Here is a 17,057-nt window from a genome sequence, read left to right on the forward strand (position 1 = left end):
AAGTAAGTTTTACCGGAGTTCAGCACTCAGAAAGGGGTCTGTTCATGTGTCAGCGTAAAGGGACTGGCAGAAAGTCAACTTTTTGTGATGTTGGCACTTGCTGGAAATGGGGTAAGGGCTCAGACTGTCTTCAGATGTGGTCATAATTAATCATCGATCAAGACAATTATTTTGATGACCACAGTTTGTTTACAGAGTCAGAAGTGTTAATTGTGTTTATGGAGACAAGGCTCGCACCTGTACTCTCTGTGATATTATTGATTTCAAGCAGGCATCTGTTGACAAGTCTATTTTGTGCCTCAGATTAGGTTGTCCAAACTAAAATTTCAAAGTATAATGACTCAATTTTAGTTATTGCCATGCGATAGAGCTTGATGAACTGATAAATTTGGTAGTTAAATTATTGAGATAGGTACATATTTGGCAAAGTTATGCTATTTTGAAAATCGGGAAAATATCGCGAAAACGCAAATAGTTTAAAATACCAAAATCTTGATTTTTGAGACGCAGTAAATTAAAAAATAATCGCTCTGAAGAGTTAATATTTCACAGAATTATTAACAAACAAGTATACTATTAGCCTATTTTTTTTCAGAGTTCTTGCTATGACGGTAACGGAATTATTGGTGTCCAAAGTTCCAAAAAAATAAAAAATGCCAAAATACGACAAAGTTCCAAAAATCACCATAAATCCGCAAACTTCAAAAAGTCATTAAAAACTTATAAATCGAAGCAAATGAATGTATTATATAGCAAATTAATCAGCATTTCAAGCTCTATTTCATGGAATAAATTCAATTGAGAAATTGTAATCTTTTTGTACACAGAAAATGTGAGTTTGTTGGCTAACCAACCCAAATTGCAAAAATTACCAAAAATTCGCAAACTTCAAAAAATCATTAAAAAGTTATTAATTGAGACAAATGAATGTATTAAACATCAAATTAATCAGCATCTCAAGCTCTATTGCATGGATTAAACTCAATGGAGAAACTCTATACCTTTTGTTCACCAAAATTGTGGGTACCCAGACCAAATTTCACATATTAAAAAAAAGATCACTTTAGGTTAAACAAAGATAGAAAATACGTCAAAAAGTGTAATTTGAATTAATATAGAAAGTTTATTAATTGGTATTCAATTGTAAGATATAATAATAAAACAAACAAAATAGACAATGATGGATATCCATAAAATAAAACTACGAGAGACTAGCCTTTAATGTGTCAATCATAAAATTCAACGGCCCAAATTTAACAGTCTTAAATTTTCTTACATGTTTACAATATCTTATTTCATTTTTAATAACATTGGCAATCTGTACTCTACTTTTGTTATTGGATTTTAGACGAGCCAAAAGTTGATCTACATCGTCAGGGGTCATACAAGGGCCACCATGACGCTCTACATTTGTTTGTAGGAGAGATGTTCTTGAAATGGATTTCACCTGTTTCTGGATTAACTTATTCTGATTGTCAACAAATTTTTGTCTTGTGACATTTTTTACTTCTTTTTCCAAGTCAACATCCTCTTTCTTTAAAATTCTAGCCTGACGGCGAGCAAACTGAAACAATTTGCCACGTTGGAGATTGGACTTGGATCTAATATACCTAACTGTTTTATTTCTCGCAACAACATGCCTGGCAGACCTATTATGCAAAGAACAATGTCTTCTACGACTAAGGTCGTAATCAAGATCGCCAAAAGCGCTTTCACCGACAAGGTTTGTTAAAGGACAATGCTTTAGAGAGTGAGGTAAAGCACGTTCAGACGGATTAGAATATTTGCCACCATCAATGAAGTCACACAACTGATGCTCTGTAACTGCCTGAAATTCTAAAGACACAGCCTTAACTACAGGAATTAAAAGTGACAGATCTACAGTTTCAAGGAAGGTTTTAAGGGCTGGAATTGTTGGTGAGGAAATAGACCATTGCTGTCCAAAGACTGATTCAGAAAGATCAAAGAAACTAGCAGGGTCATTACCCCAAAGCTGAAAACACCTGTGCATCTCTTGAACATATGAGGGGAAATCAGAATAAGAACATTCTTTACTTGTGACAATCTTCCAGTATGGACCAGTGACTTTGACATGAATAAGAGCTACAACAAAAACAAGAGACAGTAAAGTAACATCTTCAGTATCACGAGCAACACTCTCAATCTTGGAATTTCTATCGCAACCTAGAATACCAGAGGAAAAGAAACGTTGAATTTGGTCAGCATGGTGGATGATAGCACATGCAGCCTCAAAGAAACAATTAAATCTGTTAGATTTGAAACTAGGAATCAATGAATCCTTACAAAACGTAATCCAATCAAGATGACAGCCATTCTTCTGATCACCCCGAGAACCAAGAACATCACAAGTAAGTTTGAGGAGACGAGTAGTGGAGCAATCAGAATCTTTAGAAAAGCGTTTTAAATGAGGAAGCTGATCTCTACCCAAGGACCTACCAAGTGAATCAAGAATTTCACGCTCAGAAGCAAGAAGAGCCTTTTCACATGAACTACTAAGCCCCAACAAAAAGTGAGCATTACAATGTAAAAAATTCACCCTAACCTCAGACCCAAGAGACGACTGCAAAACTTTTTCAAATTTACAACCAAACAATTTCATGGAGGAAGCCCTGTCAGTCATTGTACTCGTTATTTTGGATAAAACAGATTTATAAATTTCTTCATCAGCATTGACATCATTTACAAATTCAGCATACGATTCAGAAAGTTTTTGTATCATATTCATTGTAACATTAAGTAATGTGCCTGCAGTTTCATTCGCAACTGGTTTAAAACCAAGAAAATAGGTTTCTCCATCAACAGTGAATTGGTGATTTACTACTTTTTTTTGATCTCTTGAAGTGCCATCACAGTGTAATGTAACATTGCTTTTGCTATTTATGACATTTTCAACAACCTGTATATTACTCACAACATGACCTTCGCTTAAAAAGTTATTTACAGAGGACTTACTAGGCAACAATTTTGAATCTAGTTTGTGGTTAAACAAACCCTCACTAACGATTTGAATTGTTTTGCTGACGTTTCTGGATGAAATACCTACTTCTGAAATTAGAGCTAAAACAACCTGTCTAATATTATCAGAGTAAACATTTTTTACATTACCCTTGAAATCTACTATATTGTCATCAACAGAACACTGAGATTTATGTCTTAAGGTTAAATTTTTCTCCTCTAAATCCTTCACATGACTTTTCAGACTTTTTAATGATTTTTCCTTATCACAAAGCTTTAAACTAAGTGTGTTATTGTCAGATTGCAGATGATTTATCATTGATTTGAGGCTTTTATTTTCTGTACTTAATTTATTTCTCATGTTGTCAAATTTAAAAGTTGCTCGGAAACGTTCTTTATCATTGTACGCTTTTGTCTTGGACTCTTGATTGTTGGACAGTTGATGAAGTTTAACATGAAGCGATTCAATGTCAGAAGTAAGCTGACTGCACCTAACTTCAAATGAATTACATTCTTTTTTGATAGTTTTATTTTCACTTTTCAAGGAAGAAATAATATCTTTTAAAGCTAGGATCTCTGCATTCAAAGTTTCACAGTCAGTGCATGATTTTTGAATTGAAGGTATGGGAGGATTTGAATGGGGTGACATTTGTTTCACAGGAGTAACAGTAAATTCACTATTTACAAAATTATAATACATGGCAGGATTTCTATGTTTTGATTTTACATGTGAAGCATAAAGCTTCATAGTCTTTGCAACAGAACTAGTTACGTCTTTGATTGAAAAATGGAGAAAAATTGCCTGAAGCCATTCATATAAATAATTTTTGGAAACATTTTCAAATGTACAATATTGATAGAAATCAACGATGGTTTGAACTAAAATAGTAGAAGATACTACAGTGGTAGGGGGATGCATAGCAGTTGCCCTGGTAACACCAATACCAGAAAGTGAAGTTGAAATAAAATCCAAATCCAGTTGTTGGTCCAGAAATTGCAACTGAAGAGAATTATCCAAAGACAAGAAGCGCTCTTGAGATTTCTCGATTAGACTCCGGACCCTGTGTTGAACAACATCGGGACGGATTTGGTTGAACCATGAAGCAATCTGAAACAAGGAAAAATCACCACAAAAAATGTTACTGCATCTGAGGAAGCGTTAAAATATATACACACATATACAAAAATAATAGTGAATTCATCTTTTACTTCTACAAATTGGTTTCCACGCTTTACATTAAAGTAGAGCACTTTTTATTTATGGTTTATAATTCATTTTTGTATTCATTCAGTATTGTATATATTTGCATTCAGTTGTCGTTACCATGTAAAATCTAAATTTTAAAGTATTTCTTTGGTCAAAGAAAGAAAAGTTTAGGAAGACCAAGTTTAAAGTTTAGAAGACTTCGTGACGATCTAATTAATTTGTATAAGATTGTTCATTCTATGTACGATGTAGACCCTTCTTCTACTGTCTTTTTCACATTTCCCCATGTTACGTTTACAAGAGGAGATGTATTAATACCAAGGTGTAATACTAAATTTAGACAAAATTAATTTGTTCAACGTATTGTAAACATTTGGAATGGCATTCAACTCGAAACAAAAAATGCTAGCTAAGCTCTATTGAAGTTTAAAAAATTAATTGATGTGGAGATGAAATAATATGATCATGATTGATGTTGATTTTTATATTAACTGGAAACTACGTTGATTTATCACAAATTGTTTCTTAATAAATATCATGGAGCGTATAAGGAATTTTAAGGACATATCATCCTAGTCAGCCGTTAAGAAGATAGATAAGATTAGGAACCATCAAATAAGACATAGGTGATATATCAAACTCAGCAAGCAAGAAAAAAACTTCGCAAGGACCTTCCCTTTCAGTTAAAAAATTAATTAATTAATTAAACATACCTTCTTCCACGACTCTCTACTTTCTTCCTTCAAGCAGTACATTTGAAGCAGCAGCCTGTGATTGACAGTGAGTGGGGGTAAATTAGGTCGTCTCCCTTTTCCGGTTGCGAGGAATGTCCTTGTAAGGGCTGTATATTGGTCATCTGAAAAAGAAATTCAACAACTGTTAACATAAAATAAAACTCAACACTGGGCCATAGGTCATATCCGCATAGAGGCGGCAATTAAGAGGACAAAGTATCCATCATTTCAATTTTGCATCTACGTAAGAACACATAAAAAGAAACAATTGTCTCAATTGCCATAGTAATATGAAAGAGACATGGCTACTACAGTCTACAGACGTGGTAGGATAAAGTTAATGCATTTCAAATTGTTAAGAATCAAGCTCTACATTCTTTTAGATGAACAAGAGTCTCTTCAACTTCAGCACCTTACTTACTCCAACATACCTCAATCAAGTCTCACTGACTAATTATTTTCCGACTTGTGATTCAACAAAATTTTCTATTACCATGCAACTAAAGATTTCAAAATTATGTTAATCCCACATATTATTAGATATATGTTAAATAAAAGGGGCGGCTTAGATAAAAAAAAAAAAAAAATACTGATCTAACAGGGAAAACATAGTGTACGGTCGCCATTTTGTTTCACGTAGCAACCAACTCTGACCAAGGAACCACTTTTAAATAAGCCTGGAGATTAATTATAAGACTGATATGGAGGTCTAAATTATTTTTAATCTATCTGCTGATAAAATAACTATTCTTTAAAATCCTTCACCATAAAAAATGTTGTACTTTGTAAAATAGATAAACTACGTTCTATGACCACCCGTCAGATCAACACATAAGTTATCGATAATTGGATCAACCATAGACAGAGACTTAAATTAATCGCTAATATATATTTAAAAAACACCAAACGCATAATAATTATTATTTATTTAAACTCACCTTTAACAACTCCAAAGGGATCCAATTCTGGTGAACCGGCAACGTTTTCACAGATAATTTGTCCGTTATCGCTCGCCATACCGTAGCCAAGCACAGCAGGCAGCCGTGAGGTGAAGAAAGAACGAAAGCGAAAGTTGGTCTTGTTTCTTTGTTTTCGCGATGGCGACCCAACAGAGCTAGCACTACGAGGTTTTCGAATTTTTATAGATAAAAAAAACAAGCTTTCGAATGATATACGTTTGAATTAATTTTTTGTGAATTTAATGTCTAAAATCGAAAAAAAATAATTTATGACAAATAAAAAAAAAAAACTAATGCCTTTTTGGTACCAAAATAAAGCTTATCCTGTGCTGCATCTTCTCGCGCAAACAGCAAGAAGCTAGCTTGCATGGGCCGTTGTCGCCGAGCGATCAAAGAGTGAGGGGTCAAAAATAAGCTTCAAGAATGCGTAATTCTGTGTCAACAGTACCTTCGCTCACCACTATGTAACCTTTTCACTTCAAACCCAAATAAAAAAGCAAAAGCACCATAAAAGAGTGCTTAAATTGATCTTTATTATGATAGTAAATTTATTAATATTGCGATAGAATAAATATTAGAAAGGACTGAGTGAAGATCGGCAAAATCACCAACTTCCACTCCCGATAACGCCCATTTGGGTAGTTTGGACAACCTACTCAGATGTTAAATCTGTAATTCAAACCATCAGACCTTTAACTTAATAGCAGAGAGAACAGAGTTGGAACCAGTTGACGGGAAAAGAGGACCACATAAGCAGGTGCATCCAATCCAAAAGTCCTCATCCCACAGCTATGGCATAATACTGTCGCATATTGTGGCAGAAAAGTAAGGGTTTGTTTACCCTAATAGAATTTGAAAAGGACTAACTGACTTTTAATAAAGTAATGGCAGTTCCAAGCTTGAAACCTGGTGCATACCATTATCATTATGTAACATTTGGAGACTAAAATGAAAAATCTTTACTGTTATTTGTTATTACAACATACATCTTGCAATTTGGATTTAAAAATAAGTTCTGTCATGGGGTAAAATCAGCTTATTTTACCATTCTGAATATTAGGTTTATATTAAATACCTCATTTCCAGTTATTATTTTGCATTACCATTGACAAGGTTATAAAAAAGTTATTTTTTAAAAAGATCTTGCTACTGTTACACGCTCATTGTGTGACACTAGAAAGACTATTGTAAAGTACCTCTGAGAACTATTTGTGGATACTGGCGCTTTATCAAACAATTATAATTATCAATTGTTTCAGGCGCGAGGAGCAGCGTGAGAAAGAGAGAGGTGGTACTGATGAGAGTTCTTGGCGACGCAGCGGTGATGGTGGAAAAGAAGGCGACAGAGATGGAGACAGAGATGGCACAAATAGACCAAAAGTTGGTGGATGGAGACAGAGAGAGGCAGAAAAGGAAAACAGCTGGAGAGCTAGAGGGTAAACCATTATTATTAACACTCTTCACTTATTCTGATTAAAATTAGATTTTTAAAAATGTCAAATTCAGGCACATTCAGAATTTTGATTTAGATTTTAATTTTTTAATGGATCTTTTAGGTTAAATCACACAGCTGTCTTAAAAAATGAGATATACAAAGCTGCTAACCCTTCGTTTCCCTGCAAAACCCCCCCAGCCCTACTATAATTGTTTTGTTTTTTAAAGTTTTTAAAATAATTCTGAATAGATGATGGAAATCCCAATTTTCTATGGATTTTTTCCTGGATGTGTTAGAGATAATGGCACAGGTATTATGACTAATCTAGAAGTTTTAATGTTGTTTATCCCATATTTCTATTTATTATCATAGTAAAAACTCTTAATTGGAAACATTATTTGATGCGTTGAAATGATATCAGAATTATTGTTTATTGTATTTTAATTTTCCCATTTAAAAACAAACAAAATAGGAATTTTAATCTAAAGGCAAGGACAGCTATACTAAAGTAAAGTACTCTTTGTCTAACGGGAAAAAAAGAGATGATAAAAATAAAAACATTTCAATTTGTTTTTCTTCTAATGTTCTGGGAAAAATCCTGATGATGACATTGTTTAATCTTGTGTCACTGATTAATTATATTCTTAATGTTAAACTACACGGCATGCTCTTGTTTCCTAATTTAGAACGTTTTGAAAATTTCAGAGGTGATGATGACAGAGATCCTGATGATGATAGAAGAAATGATAGGGATGACGTAAGAGGTCCCCCCAGAGCTGGAGATCGTGACATTAGAGGACCACCTAAGGACTTTAGAGACAGAGATGTCGGTGACCGTGATGGTAGAGGACCTCCCAGGGATGACCACGGACCCCGCGATGATTTCAGAGGACCACCTCGGGGAGGGGACAGGGAACGTGAATTTAGAGATGACCGTCGTGATTTCCGTGACAGGGGACCCCCTAGGGATGATTGGAGAGGTGGTAGACCAGATGACAGAGATAGACGTACGGGTGGTGGTGACAACTGGAGAGCTGCCCCAAGAGAAATTCCATCTAGGGATAGGGGAGATAGGGATAGAGATGGGCCGCGGGATAGCTGGAGGGAAAGGCGTGATGAGAGGGGACCACCGGCTAGAGATGACTGGCGTGGAGATAGAGACCGTGGTGCTCCCCCATCAAGGGATGGTCCTCGCGGAGGTGGTGGTGGAGGAAGCTGGAGAGGAAGGGACGACGGCCCTCCCAGAGGTGGATATAGGGATGAGCCTCGTAGGGACATGGAAGAAGGTGGCTGGCGAAGAGGAGGGCCTCCTGACAGGGAAGACAGAGATGACCGCCGTGGGCCACGTGACGACCGTCGAGATGACCGTAGGGGTCCAAGGGATGAACGTCGAGGTCCTGACAGTGATCGCAGAGGTCCTGACAGTGATCGCAGAGGTCCTTACAGAGATGAGAGGAGAGGTCCACCAGCTAGGGGTGGTGACGATGTATGGAGAAGAGGTAAGTCGAGTATTCAGATGAAAGATGACTTTTGAATTACGAGCATTTCAGAAAACAAAATTAATTTTTTAGAAATACAATTGGGAATTTTTTTTTTACCGGGATCCTGGATTGAAAAGACTTTTTTCTTTAGATATCTTTGACTTGCCACATGTTATGCTCTTTTTTTCCCCCTTCAAACTTTTTATAAGTTATTGCAGGGGCATTATTGGAACTTTACATTATTATTACTAATCATTTGGGGTATCAACTTCTCATAATTAAATTGCATTTTAAAAGCAACGATTTATTTTTGAAAAATTAAAAATGAGTTCATTAGTTTTGATATCCTATATATTTTTCTCTTGAAATGTAAAAAATTCAAATCTTCATCCATTGTGGAATGTCCTGGGTTCGAGTCCCGCTCTGAGCGGCGCATAGTTGAGTCATTGGAAAAGGCTCTTTTCTTTCTTTGTCTCACCCTTCTCAGGTGTAAAATGAGTACCTGGCTGTTGGGGGAAAAAATTAATTGTAATATCGCTTACAGGTGTCATGTCTCATTCTACGAATTTCTGTTACTTGGGGATCCCCTGTAAAGTGCTTTGAGCACATTTAGTGGATATTGCGCTATATAAATTTCCGCTTTTTAAACAATTTAATTTTTTTTTATAGTGTTGTAGATGTATTTGTGAGATTATAGGTGGTCCTTTGGTGGTGGCCTTGAGTGGGATGGAAAGAAGAGCATCCAGCTGGCTGGAAACTTTGGATGAATTCTTGTCATGATTGGTCTAACAAAGCTTTTCAAATTTTCTTTGTGACATTTAATATCAATTTTTAGGGAATCTAACCTGGACACAGGACTCCTTTGATTTTGGTTTCATTTTTATCTTTCTATATTCCTAACTTTCATAACGTCTATGTGCCCAGCATTATGAAGTTTTAGCTTATTATTTTCTCGGTTTAATCATAGTGGTTGAAAAAAACTAGCGCAAGTTTTGATATAATCAACAGGAGAGGCTCCACCCGCCAGGACTGAGAAGAGGGAACCTGAGAGGAAGCATGAGAAAAAAGAATCAGGTACAGTTGTCTAAAACATTCTTGGAGCTGTGACAAATTTTAATGTTTCAACTCATGCCAATAATGATGATAATAATAAAATAACAATACTATTAATCATCATGATATTAATAATAATAATAATAATAATAATAATAATAATAATAATAATAATAATAATAATAATAATAATAATAATAATAATACTGTGCAACCCCTGGCTAACGACATCACCCGGTCACCAGGGACTTTATCCAATGGTGTCATTATTCCGGGGTTTTCAAGATGGCGAAGAAAAGGGGGCGTGGTGAGGCCTATGAATACACAACAGTGCGATGTGCGGACCAGTGCCTGAGAGAAGACCACTCTCAACAATGTTAGAATGTGTATTTCTCCTGTTTACAAAGGATATACCATTTATGCTTTCAGTCTTCAAAGTATATTGTCATTGTTTTGATCGTAAACATTAAGCAGTGCTCGAATGTTATTTAACAAAACTACCAATATGATAGCACCGCATAAAAACACAGATGCACACATCTAGTTTTGATTTTAGTTAAAATCAAATCCACGAGAAACTGCTGATGAGTTATTAATACCGAAATATTTAAGTGCACCAAAATTGACAAGCACTTAAAAATTAGTACCTGGGTGGGGTTCCTGACCTCCCATAGTGGGCAGGGGGGTACATACTGTGTCTTCTATTCCTTTATATCTGTTTTCCAACATGCTTTCTGTCTTTGTCTTGGAATGAGATTACTTGGTTTTATCCTGGCCCTGGCTGGGAGGAATGGGAGGAAAACAGTCAAATGCATAGTTATTGTTTTGGGAGATGATATTTTTTTCCTTGTAAATCATCTCTCTGTTATGTATTATTATATTTGTTATTTTGAATATATAATGTAAGCATTTGAGTGTATTCCTCTTTGTTGGATTTTGTGCTTGTGTCCGGCTGAGACTTATAGGTGATCTCAAACTAAATGATACTTTGGTGGTATGCTCTTTGAATCTACATCTTATCCCTATTTTTTCCCAGTTCCCCTTTGCCTTACTGTCTCTTGGGTGCTTTATTTGTAATTCTAGAACTTTTTACTATCCCATTTTCTTCCTTTTTACTTTTTACTGGCGCTGATATAACCTAAATGTGTTGCAAGCGCCGTAAAACCCTTAAAAACAAAACAAAAAACAAAAATTAGTACATCTTGTGATATAAAAAACAAAAGACCCCCCCCTTACAATAAGACCAAATTTGGACTGGTGTTTAGGGAAAAACTGATTTTTCAAATGAAAATAACAGTGAAAGAAGCTGTTATTGTTTCCCTGCTATTCCAACATATTATAAGACCATAAATACCCATAATTGCCCTCATTGGACACGGCATTGCATCAGTTAATTCCACTGACCCCAGATAGGTAGTTAACATGGAAAGTTAATGGACCCTTGAGAATTCCATCCACTGATAAACTTCTTTTTGCTGTGGTTCCATATGAACAAGCGCTGATTCCAGGCAGTTTAGTTAATATGTGTTCTGATTGAACAGTAACAATCGATCTTATTGAGAGGACAAAGAGGCTTTAAAAAAATTGGTTACGAGTATGAGATGACAATTGTCGGGTATCAACTACTGGTTATTGTTATAACGATGTCGATGTCGCTAAACAGAGGTTTCACTAAAATTTCGCTAATTTGGGGTTTTTATTCCTAAAAAAAATTGGGACCAGAGGTAATTGTCGCTATCCACGGGTTGCCGTTATCCAGAAGTTGCACTGTAATAATAATGATTGAAATTGATGATGATGAAAAAATAATAATAATAATAATAATAATAATAATAATAATAATAATAATGATATTTGGTTTTTCTATAGTGCTTTCATCAGTTTCTTTTATTAGCAATGACAATGAAAGGTATAAACTTCGTCCATACTTTTTGACCCATTGAGATACCATTTCCTTCGGTGCCAGACTGACAATTTTTTGGATTAGTTCGCGTCATCTTAGAGAAACCACTGAAAACTTAATGTTTTCCACAAGTGGTTAAACTAAGTTAATATTGGTGTCTTTTTCTGTTGAATGTCACAGAAACGACGTTTTGGCACAGCTCCACTACGAGATGTACACATAGGTCATATATAGGACTTTAACACATGGGGTAGTCAAAAAGTCTGCAGCTTATAACAAAAAGTTAAATGATGAGAGAAATTGCCTATTTTGAATGGGTTAAGTGTGGTCTTTTGTATGACACTTGCTTTCTGATCGGAAGGTTCTGAGTAGCCCCACTTGGTGCATAGTTTAATCCTGGGAAAAGGCTCTTTACTCACATTCTCTCAATGTACTCGGGAATAAAATGAGTACCTGGGCGTTTTCAGCCTAATATCGCATCATGTCTCGTTCTACATGTTCTGTGTCAGTGTTGATCAGGGACCCCTTGTAAAGTGATTTCAGCATGTTTAATTGATATTGTGCTATATTGAAAAAGCTCAAGTTATTGTATGAATCATCCTCTGTGGTAGATGATACTAACTGATGAAAAATAAACGTTGGGTTGAGGTTCCACATGCTGTTTTAATTTGTATATTTCATTTTTTGTTTTGTATTTTAGTTGTTTTTGGCTAATATCCATTTTTATTGTTTCTTGTTCCATCTCTATACCAGCACCTACGGAGGATGACGATGGCTGGACAACAGTGAGGTATTAGTTAAAGCCACCAGGACATCTCCATTTATTTGATTGAATTCAGCTGGTTTCATACCCAGTTATTGCAATACCATCATATCTGTCATTCATTTTCTTTTATTTAAATTGTTGTAAAAGTTTATCTTAACTTTTCATATTTTTTTTTTTAAGTTGATTTTTTTGTTTGAAATAGCTTCCATATTGATATTTCTGACAAGAATTTGCTGTAGATCTACAGCTGCTGTAGTTTTGTAGTCATGTTATGTGAAAAGTGCTCACAAAATAAACGTTTACAAAGTTATGTCTTTGACTATATGCATCTTGCTCTTTTCATTGAATCTAAAATATTTAATTGAAATGAGGTTGGAAGGGTCAAAGTATTTTTATGACAATGGAGTTGAGAAAATGTCATATGACTTCATCAATGGCCTACTTGGTTAATTTTAAAAATTGAGAACCACTTTCTTTGTTTAAAAAACGAAATCGTTAGTAGTAGTGTAATTGGATCCAATAGTCTGACGTCATGTCGCCCAGCAACGGCAGCCATAATGGTTCTAAACAAAGAAAATTGGTACTTTTTATTCTTCATGCTGGCTAGAACTTTTAATATGTCTTGTGATCAGAATGTGTAAAAGTCAAAACATGATCAGATTTATGTTTTTTTCCCCTCTGGATACGCTTTTATGCTCGTCGGAGAAATATTTCATAAGGGCGTCCGCCATTGTTCCGATAGTTTAGAGCCAGTTACTAAGTTACTATGCGTCATTACGAGGGAAGTGACGACATGACTGTTAAAGTGTATTATCTCTGACTACCCTATCATCATTTTTTTCTTCCTTTCTTCTTGTGTCGACTTAAAATTATTTTCATTGTCTTATATAAGATGGACATTTTTATGAAAATGAATCAGGAAATTTGTTGTAAGCTGAAATTTTAACTAAATAAGATAATGCATCCTTATTGACTTGAATGGTTAGAAGAAAAGAAATATAATTATTATTATTCTTCTTCGCGTTTGCTTATGATTAGTACTAAAATTTCTTTTTCCTCATTTTTAGTTGTGCTGTTTTATGTGTTTTATTGCCTAAACTTATGGATTTATATTTCCAAAAATAAATTATTTGTTTTCAACACTAATTTGAAAATTAAAGACAGGATATTATCAAAATAACAAAGTTTTTGTTTTTCTGTGCTCGAAAAGTGATTTTATTTTGACTGATCTGTTTTAAGGCTAATGGCCTCTGGGTGGGGTTCCTGACCTCTCATAGTGGGCTGGGAGGTACTTAATGCATCGTTTATCCCCCTATATGTTTTCCAACTTGCTTTCTGTCTTTGTCTTGGAATGAGATTACTGGGTTTTGTCCTGGCCCTGGGTTGGAAACAGATGTATATAGTTTTTGGAGATGATATTTTTTTCCTTGTAAATCATCTCTCTTATGTACTGTTATTTCTTTTATTCTTTACATGATTTGTAAACATTTGAGTGTATTCCTCTTAGCGGGAACTTATGCTCGTGTCTGGTTGAGACTTTTAGGTGATCTCAAACTAGGTAAATTGATGGTGTGCTCTTGGAATCTACATCTGTTCCCTAATTGATCCATTTCCCCTTGTCTTACTTTTTCCTCAAGTCCTTTTAACTCTCTCGAGTTCATATTCATGGGTGAACTCGAGAGAGTTAATTGTACATCTAGAGTGTTTTTACTACCCAATTTTCTTCCTTTTTACTGGCGCTGATATGACCAAAATGTGTTGCAAGCACCATAAAATTAAAACCCTTAAAACAAACTGATCTGTTTTAGTTGGTGATGGATGTGACTGCTCCATCCTTCTCTTGTGAGAAAACCCCCAAAAATGATTAAAAAGCATAAAATAAAAAATAAAATTCAAGTATGTACTTATGTTAATGTCATTCATTTTTAATGCACAAGACATGGGACCAAATCACCTTCTGATGCTAAATTAAAAAAGTTCTTCTTATAATTATGTTCAGATAAAAATAATTTGTGATTTAAAAGAAAAAATGAAAAAGCACAAAAAAAAATGGAAGTTTGTAAACATTAAAAACAAAAAATAAATCAAAAAATTGTTGACAGTAAGAAAATGACCAGATCCTCATCATTTCTAGACAGTGTTGCCATCATTGGAAATTTTATATAAACTATAGAATTAAAAAAAAAAAAAATTATATTTCTCTCATAACAAAGAAGCCATATTATGTTGAAATTACCCATAATAAAATATGAAAAATAAAAAGTGAAATGCACTGAATAGTCGTGCTGCAGTTTAGAATTATGAATAAACCTGTAAACTTAAAAGCTGAAAATGAATTTCATCAAAATTATTTCTATTACTATTACTATTACGGTACTATAAATACAGTAGAGCATGGTTTTAACAACTCCAAGTAGAGAAAATAGTTCTTCATATCAGTAAAAAAAAAAAAAAAAAAAACTTAGCCGGGACTCTCAGACACACAAATTTCCTGCCACTCTCTTCCTTCACTTTGCACACATTTTTCATGGCTAATGACGGTCTCTTTCCCCCAAAACCAATGTCATATGTGAAAATTTGGTACAACTTTTATGACAATTCAGCACTGAGATTTGGATACAAATCTTTTATTCCGGAACAAAGGAAGCAATGTTCATTTGCCTCTCCTCTTTATCTCGTACATCAAAACTGTGGCTCTCCATATTCCCATGAAATACATATATGTAAAATAAAAGCCTGTTGACATTAAAAAGTCGGGCAGAATTTATAAGTATTAGCAATAATTTTTGAGCTTCCTAAGAGCTGATAGCCTTGAGCTGTTTGCTGACGTGTGTTACTCTTTAATTATTGATACGATATTCCACTGGCATGCGCAGTTGTGATGTTGGAAGTAGGCTATATTGCTAAGTGTTCAAACAATATTTCAAAGTCTGGACACCAGTTGTTGACAAAGAACAAAAAGACATTGATAGGCAACACATGACCCTGTTACTACAGCCATAATTTATTCTTGATTGTTCGTTATCTGCGATAAAGTTTAATTGAAGTAATCCGGGAATGAAAGGGAGGATGGGCTATTTCCTTCAAATGTAACATGGGTGATTGTCATTAGTGTGCTCTACTGTATTAATCTGGTTGTATCTGCAGACCCAAACTTAACCAATCACCAAGAATAGTATCTGCAATGCAACTCCTGACTCAAGTCCAGTCACATCACTATTTTGGTGAAAATGGTTAGGTTCGAGTTAAGAGTAAAAGTAAAATGGAACCTTGACTTTATTAAACTTGAAAGAATTTATATTTAAGGAAGTTTGATATTTACGACGCATATAAACTTTTTTTGCCAATCGCATAGAGCTGAATTCATAAAAAATATAGTTTTTTCCCAAAACTAATCACAATAAATCTATCCTAAATCATTTCAAAAGAGACAATTCGTATAAGTAAGGATAAAAATATGCATTATAGAATTAATATATTTTTTTCACTGCCTACAGCAAGTCTACTGATATCCATGTATATCAATTTTGTAATGTCAAACAACTCTTACTTTTAAAAATACTTATTTGTAGAAATTTAACATTTTAAAACATTTACCTCAATTTATCATAGCACCATGATATCGCAACAGCTATATACAGTACTCATTGGATTCCAATAGAGCAGTAAAGTTAGCTGCCCCAAACGTAAACAAAGGTCGAGAAGCACGTGGCAAACCACATGTTCCTGTCTTGACAGCTCACGTTCCAATGTAAATAATAGAAAAAAATAACCTTTAAAATTTGGCTGTTAGGTGGCAAAAGAAACACATATTCATAAATACTCGATCATGCATCAAATAATGTCTAGATATGGATATTTTATGGAACAAAAGGTAAAATTTTCTAAAATTTATCAAAAGTTACAGTCTATCTATTTTTAGACCAGAGCAAATTATTGCGCTGGTGTGAACAAAACGAGAATTATTCGGAGCCTGATTTTCATAATAATTTAGCCTTATATTATTATTTCTGCAACTGTTAGATTTTATGTAAACATATTTTCAATACTGAAAGTGTATTGCCTACAACTCAAACTACAAAATTGGGAGACCTATATTGTGCGTAAATTATTCCGGTCCCTAACGGAAATCACTAGCAACTTGTTATTGTTTACGTTTGGGGCACCTAACTTTACTGCTCTATACGACACGCTGGAGATGGGTGACCATGACAGAATGTATTGGTAACTGCCTATGAGCTTCCGGTTTTGGCGCATTCGGGTTATAGCAGCCTTTTTGGCTTCTCCCAATAACGTGCTAGAATCCAGTGAATACTGTTTATGTAAGTCTAATAAAAACTTTATTATTAATACTTGAAGACAGAAATAAATGGATAAATCGTAATTCCTTTATTGCACACATTGACATCTGGTATGGAAAATTTCAACAGGGAGTGTTTTTAAAGGTACCAAAGCCAATGAATCTTGTGTATGACAACAACAACAGGGTGACATTGCTCGTTTTGATGCCATCAACTTTGAATCATGGGGTTCATTTTTAGAG

General features: G+C 34.6%; 2 protein-coding genes across 2 annotated transcripts in view; one reads left to right on the plus strand and one right to left on the minus strand.

Annotated features, from left to right (window-relative positions):
• LOC144964761 (eukaryotic translation initiation factor 3 subunit A-like) overlaps window positions 1–13,698 on the plus strand; it is a 35,869-nt gene extending 22,171 nt beyond the window's left edge. Inside the window, exons 19-22 of the mRNA XM_078899355.1 lie at window positions 7,136–7,312; window positions 8,017–8,810; window positions 9,801–9,866; window positions 12,502–13,698. Of these exons, the coding sequence (XP_078755481.1) occupies window positions 7,136–7,312; window positions 8,017–8,810; window positions 9,801–9,866; window positions 12,502–12,545 (1,081 nt within the window). The 3' untranslated portion in view covers window positions 12,546–13,698. The remainder of the gene's footprint in view (window positions 1–7,135; window positions 7,313–8,016; window positions 8,811–9,800; window positions 9,867–12,501) is intronic.
• Window positions 310–5,083, minus strand: LOC144964763 (uncharacterized). The gene is made up of 2 exons (XM_078899356.1): window positions 4,897–5,083; window positions 310–4,084 (listed from the first exon to the last, which is right to left on the minus strand). The coding sequence occupies exons 1-2, from the start codon at window positions 4,936–4,938 to the stop codon at window positions 1,202–1,204; spliced, it is 2,925 nt and encodes a 974-aa protein (XP_078755482.1). The 5' UTR covers window positions 4,939–5,083; the 3' UTR covers window positions 310–1,201.
• Window positions 13,699–17,057: the final 3,359 nt, after the last annotated feature.

This window comes from Berghia stephanieae, chromosome 2 (genome assembly GCF_034508935.2).
Source record: "Berghia stephanieae isolate SIO BIC M18660-M18661 chromosome 2, UCSD_Bste_1.3, whole genome shotgun sequence".
NCBI classification, from domain to species: domain Eukaryota; kingdom Metazoa; phylum Mollusca; class Gastropoda; order Nudibranchia; family Aeolidiidae; genus Berghia; species Berghia stephanieae.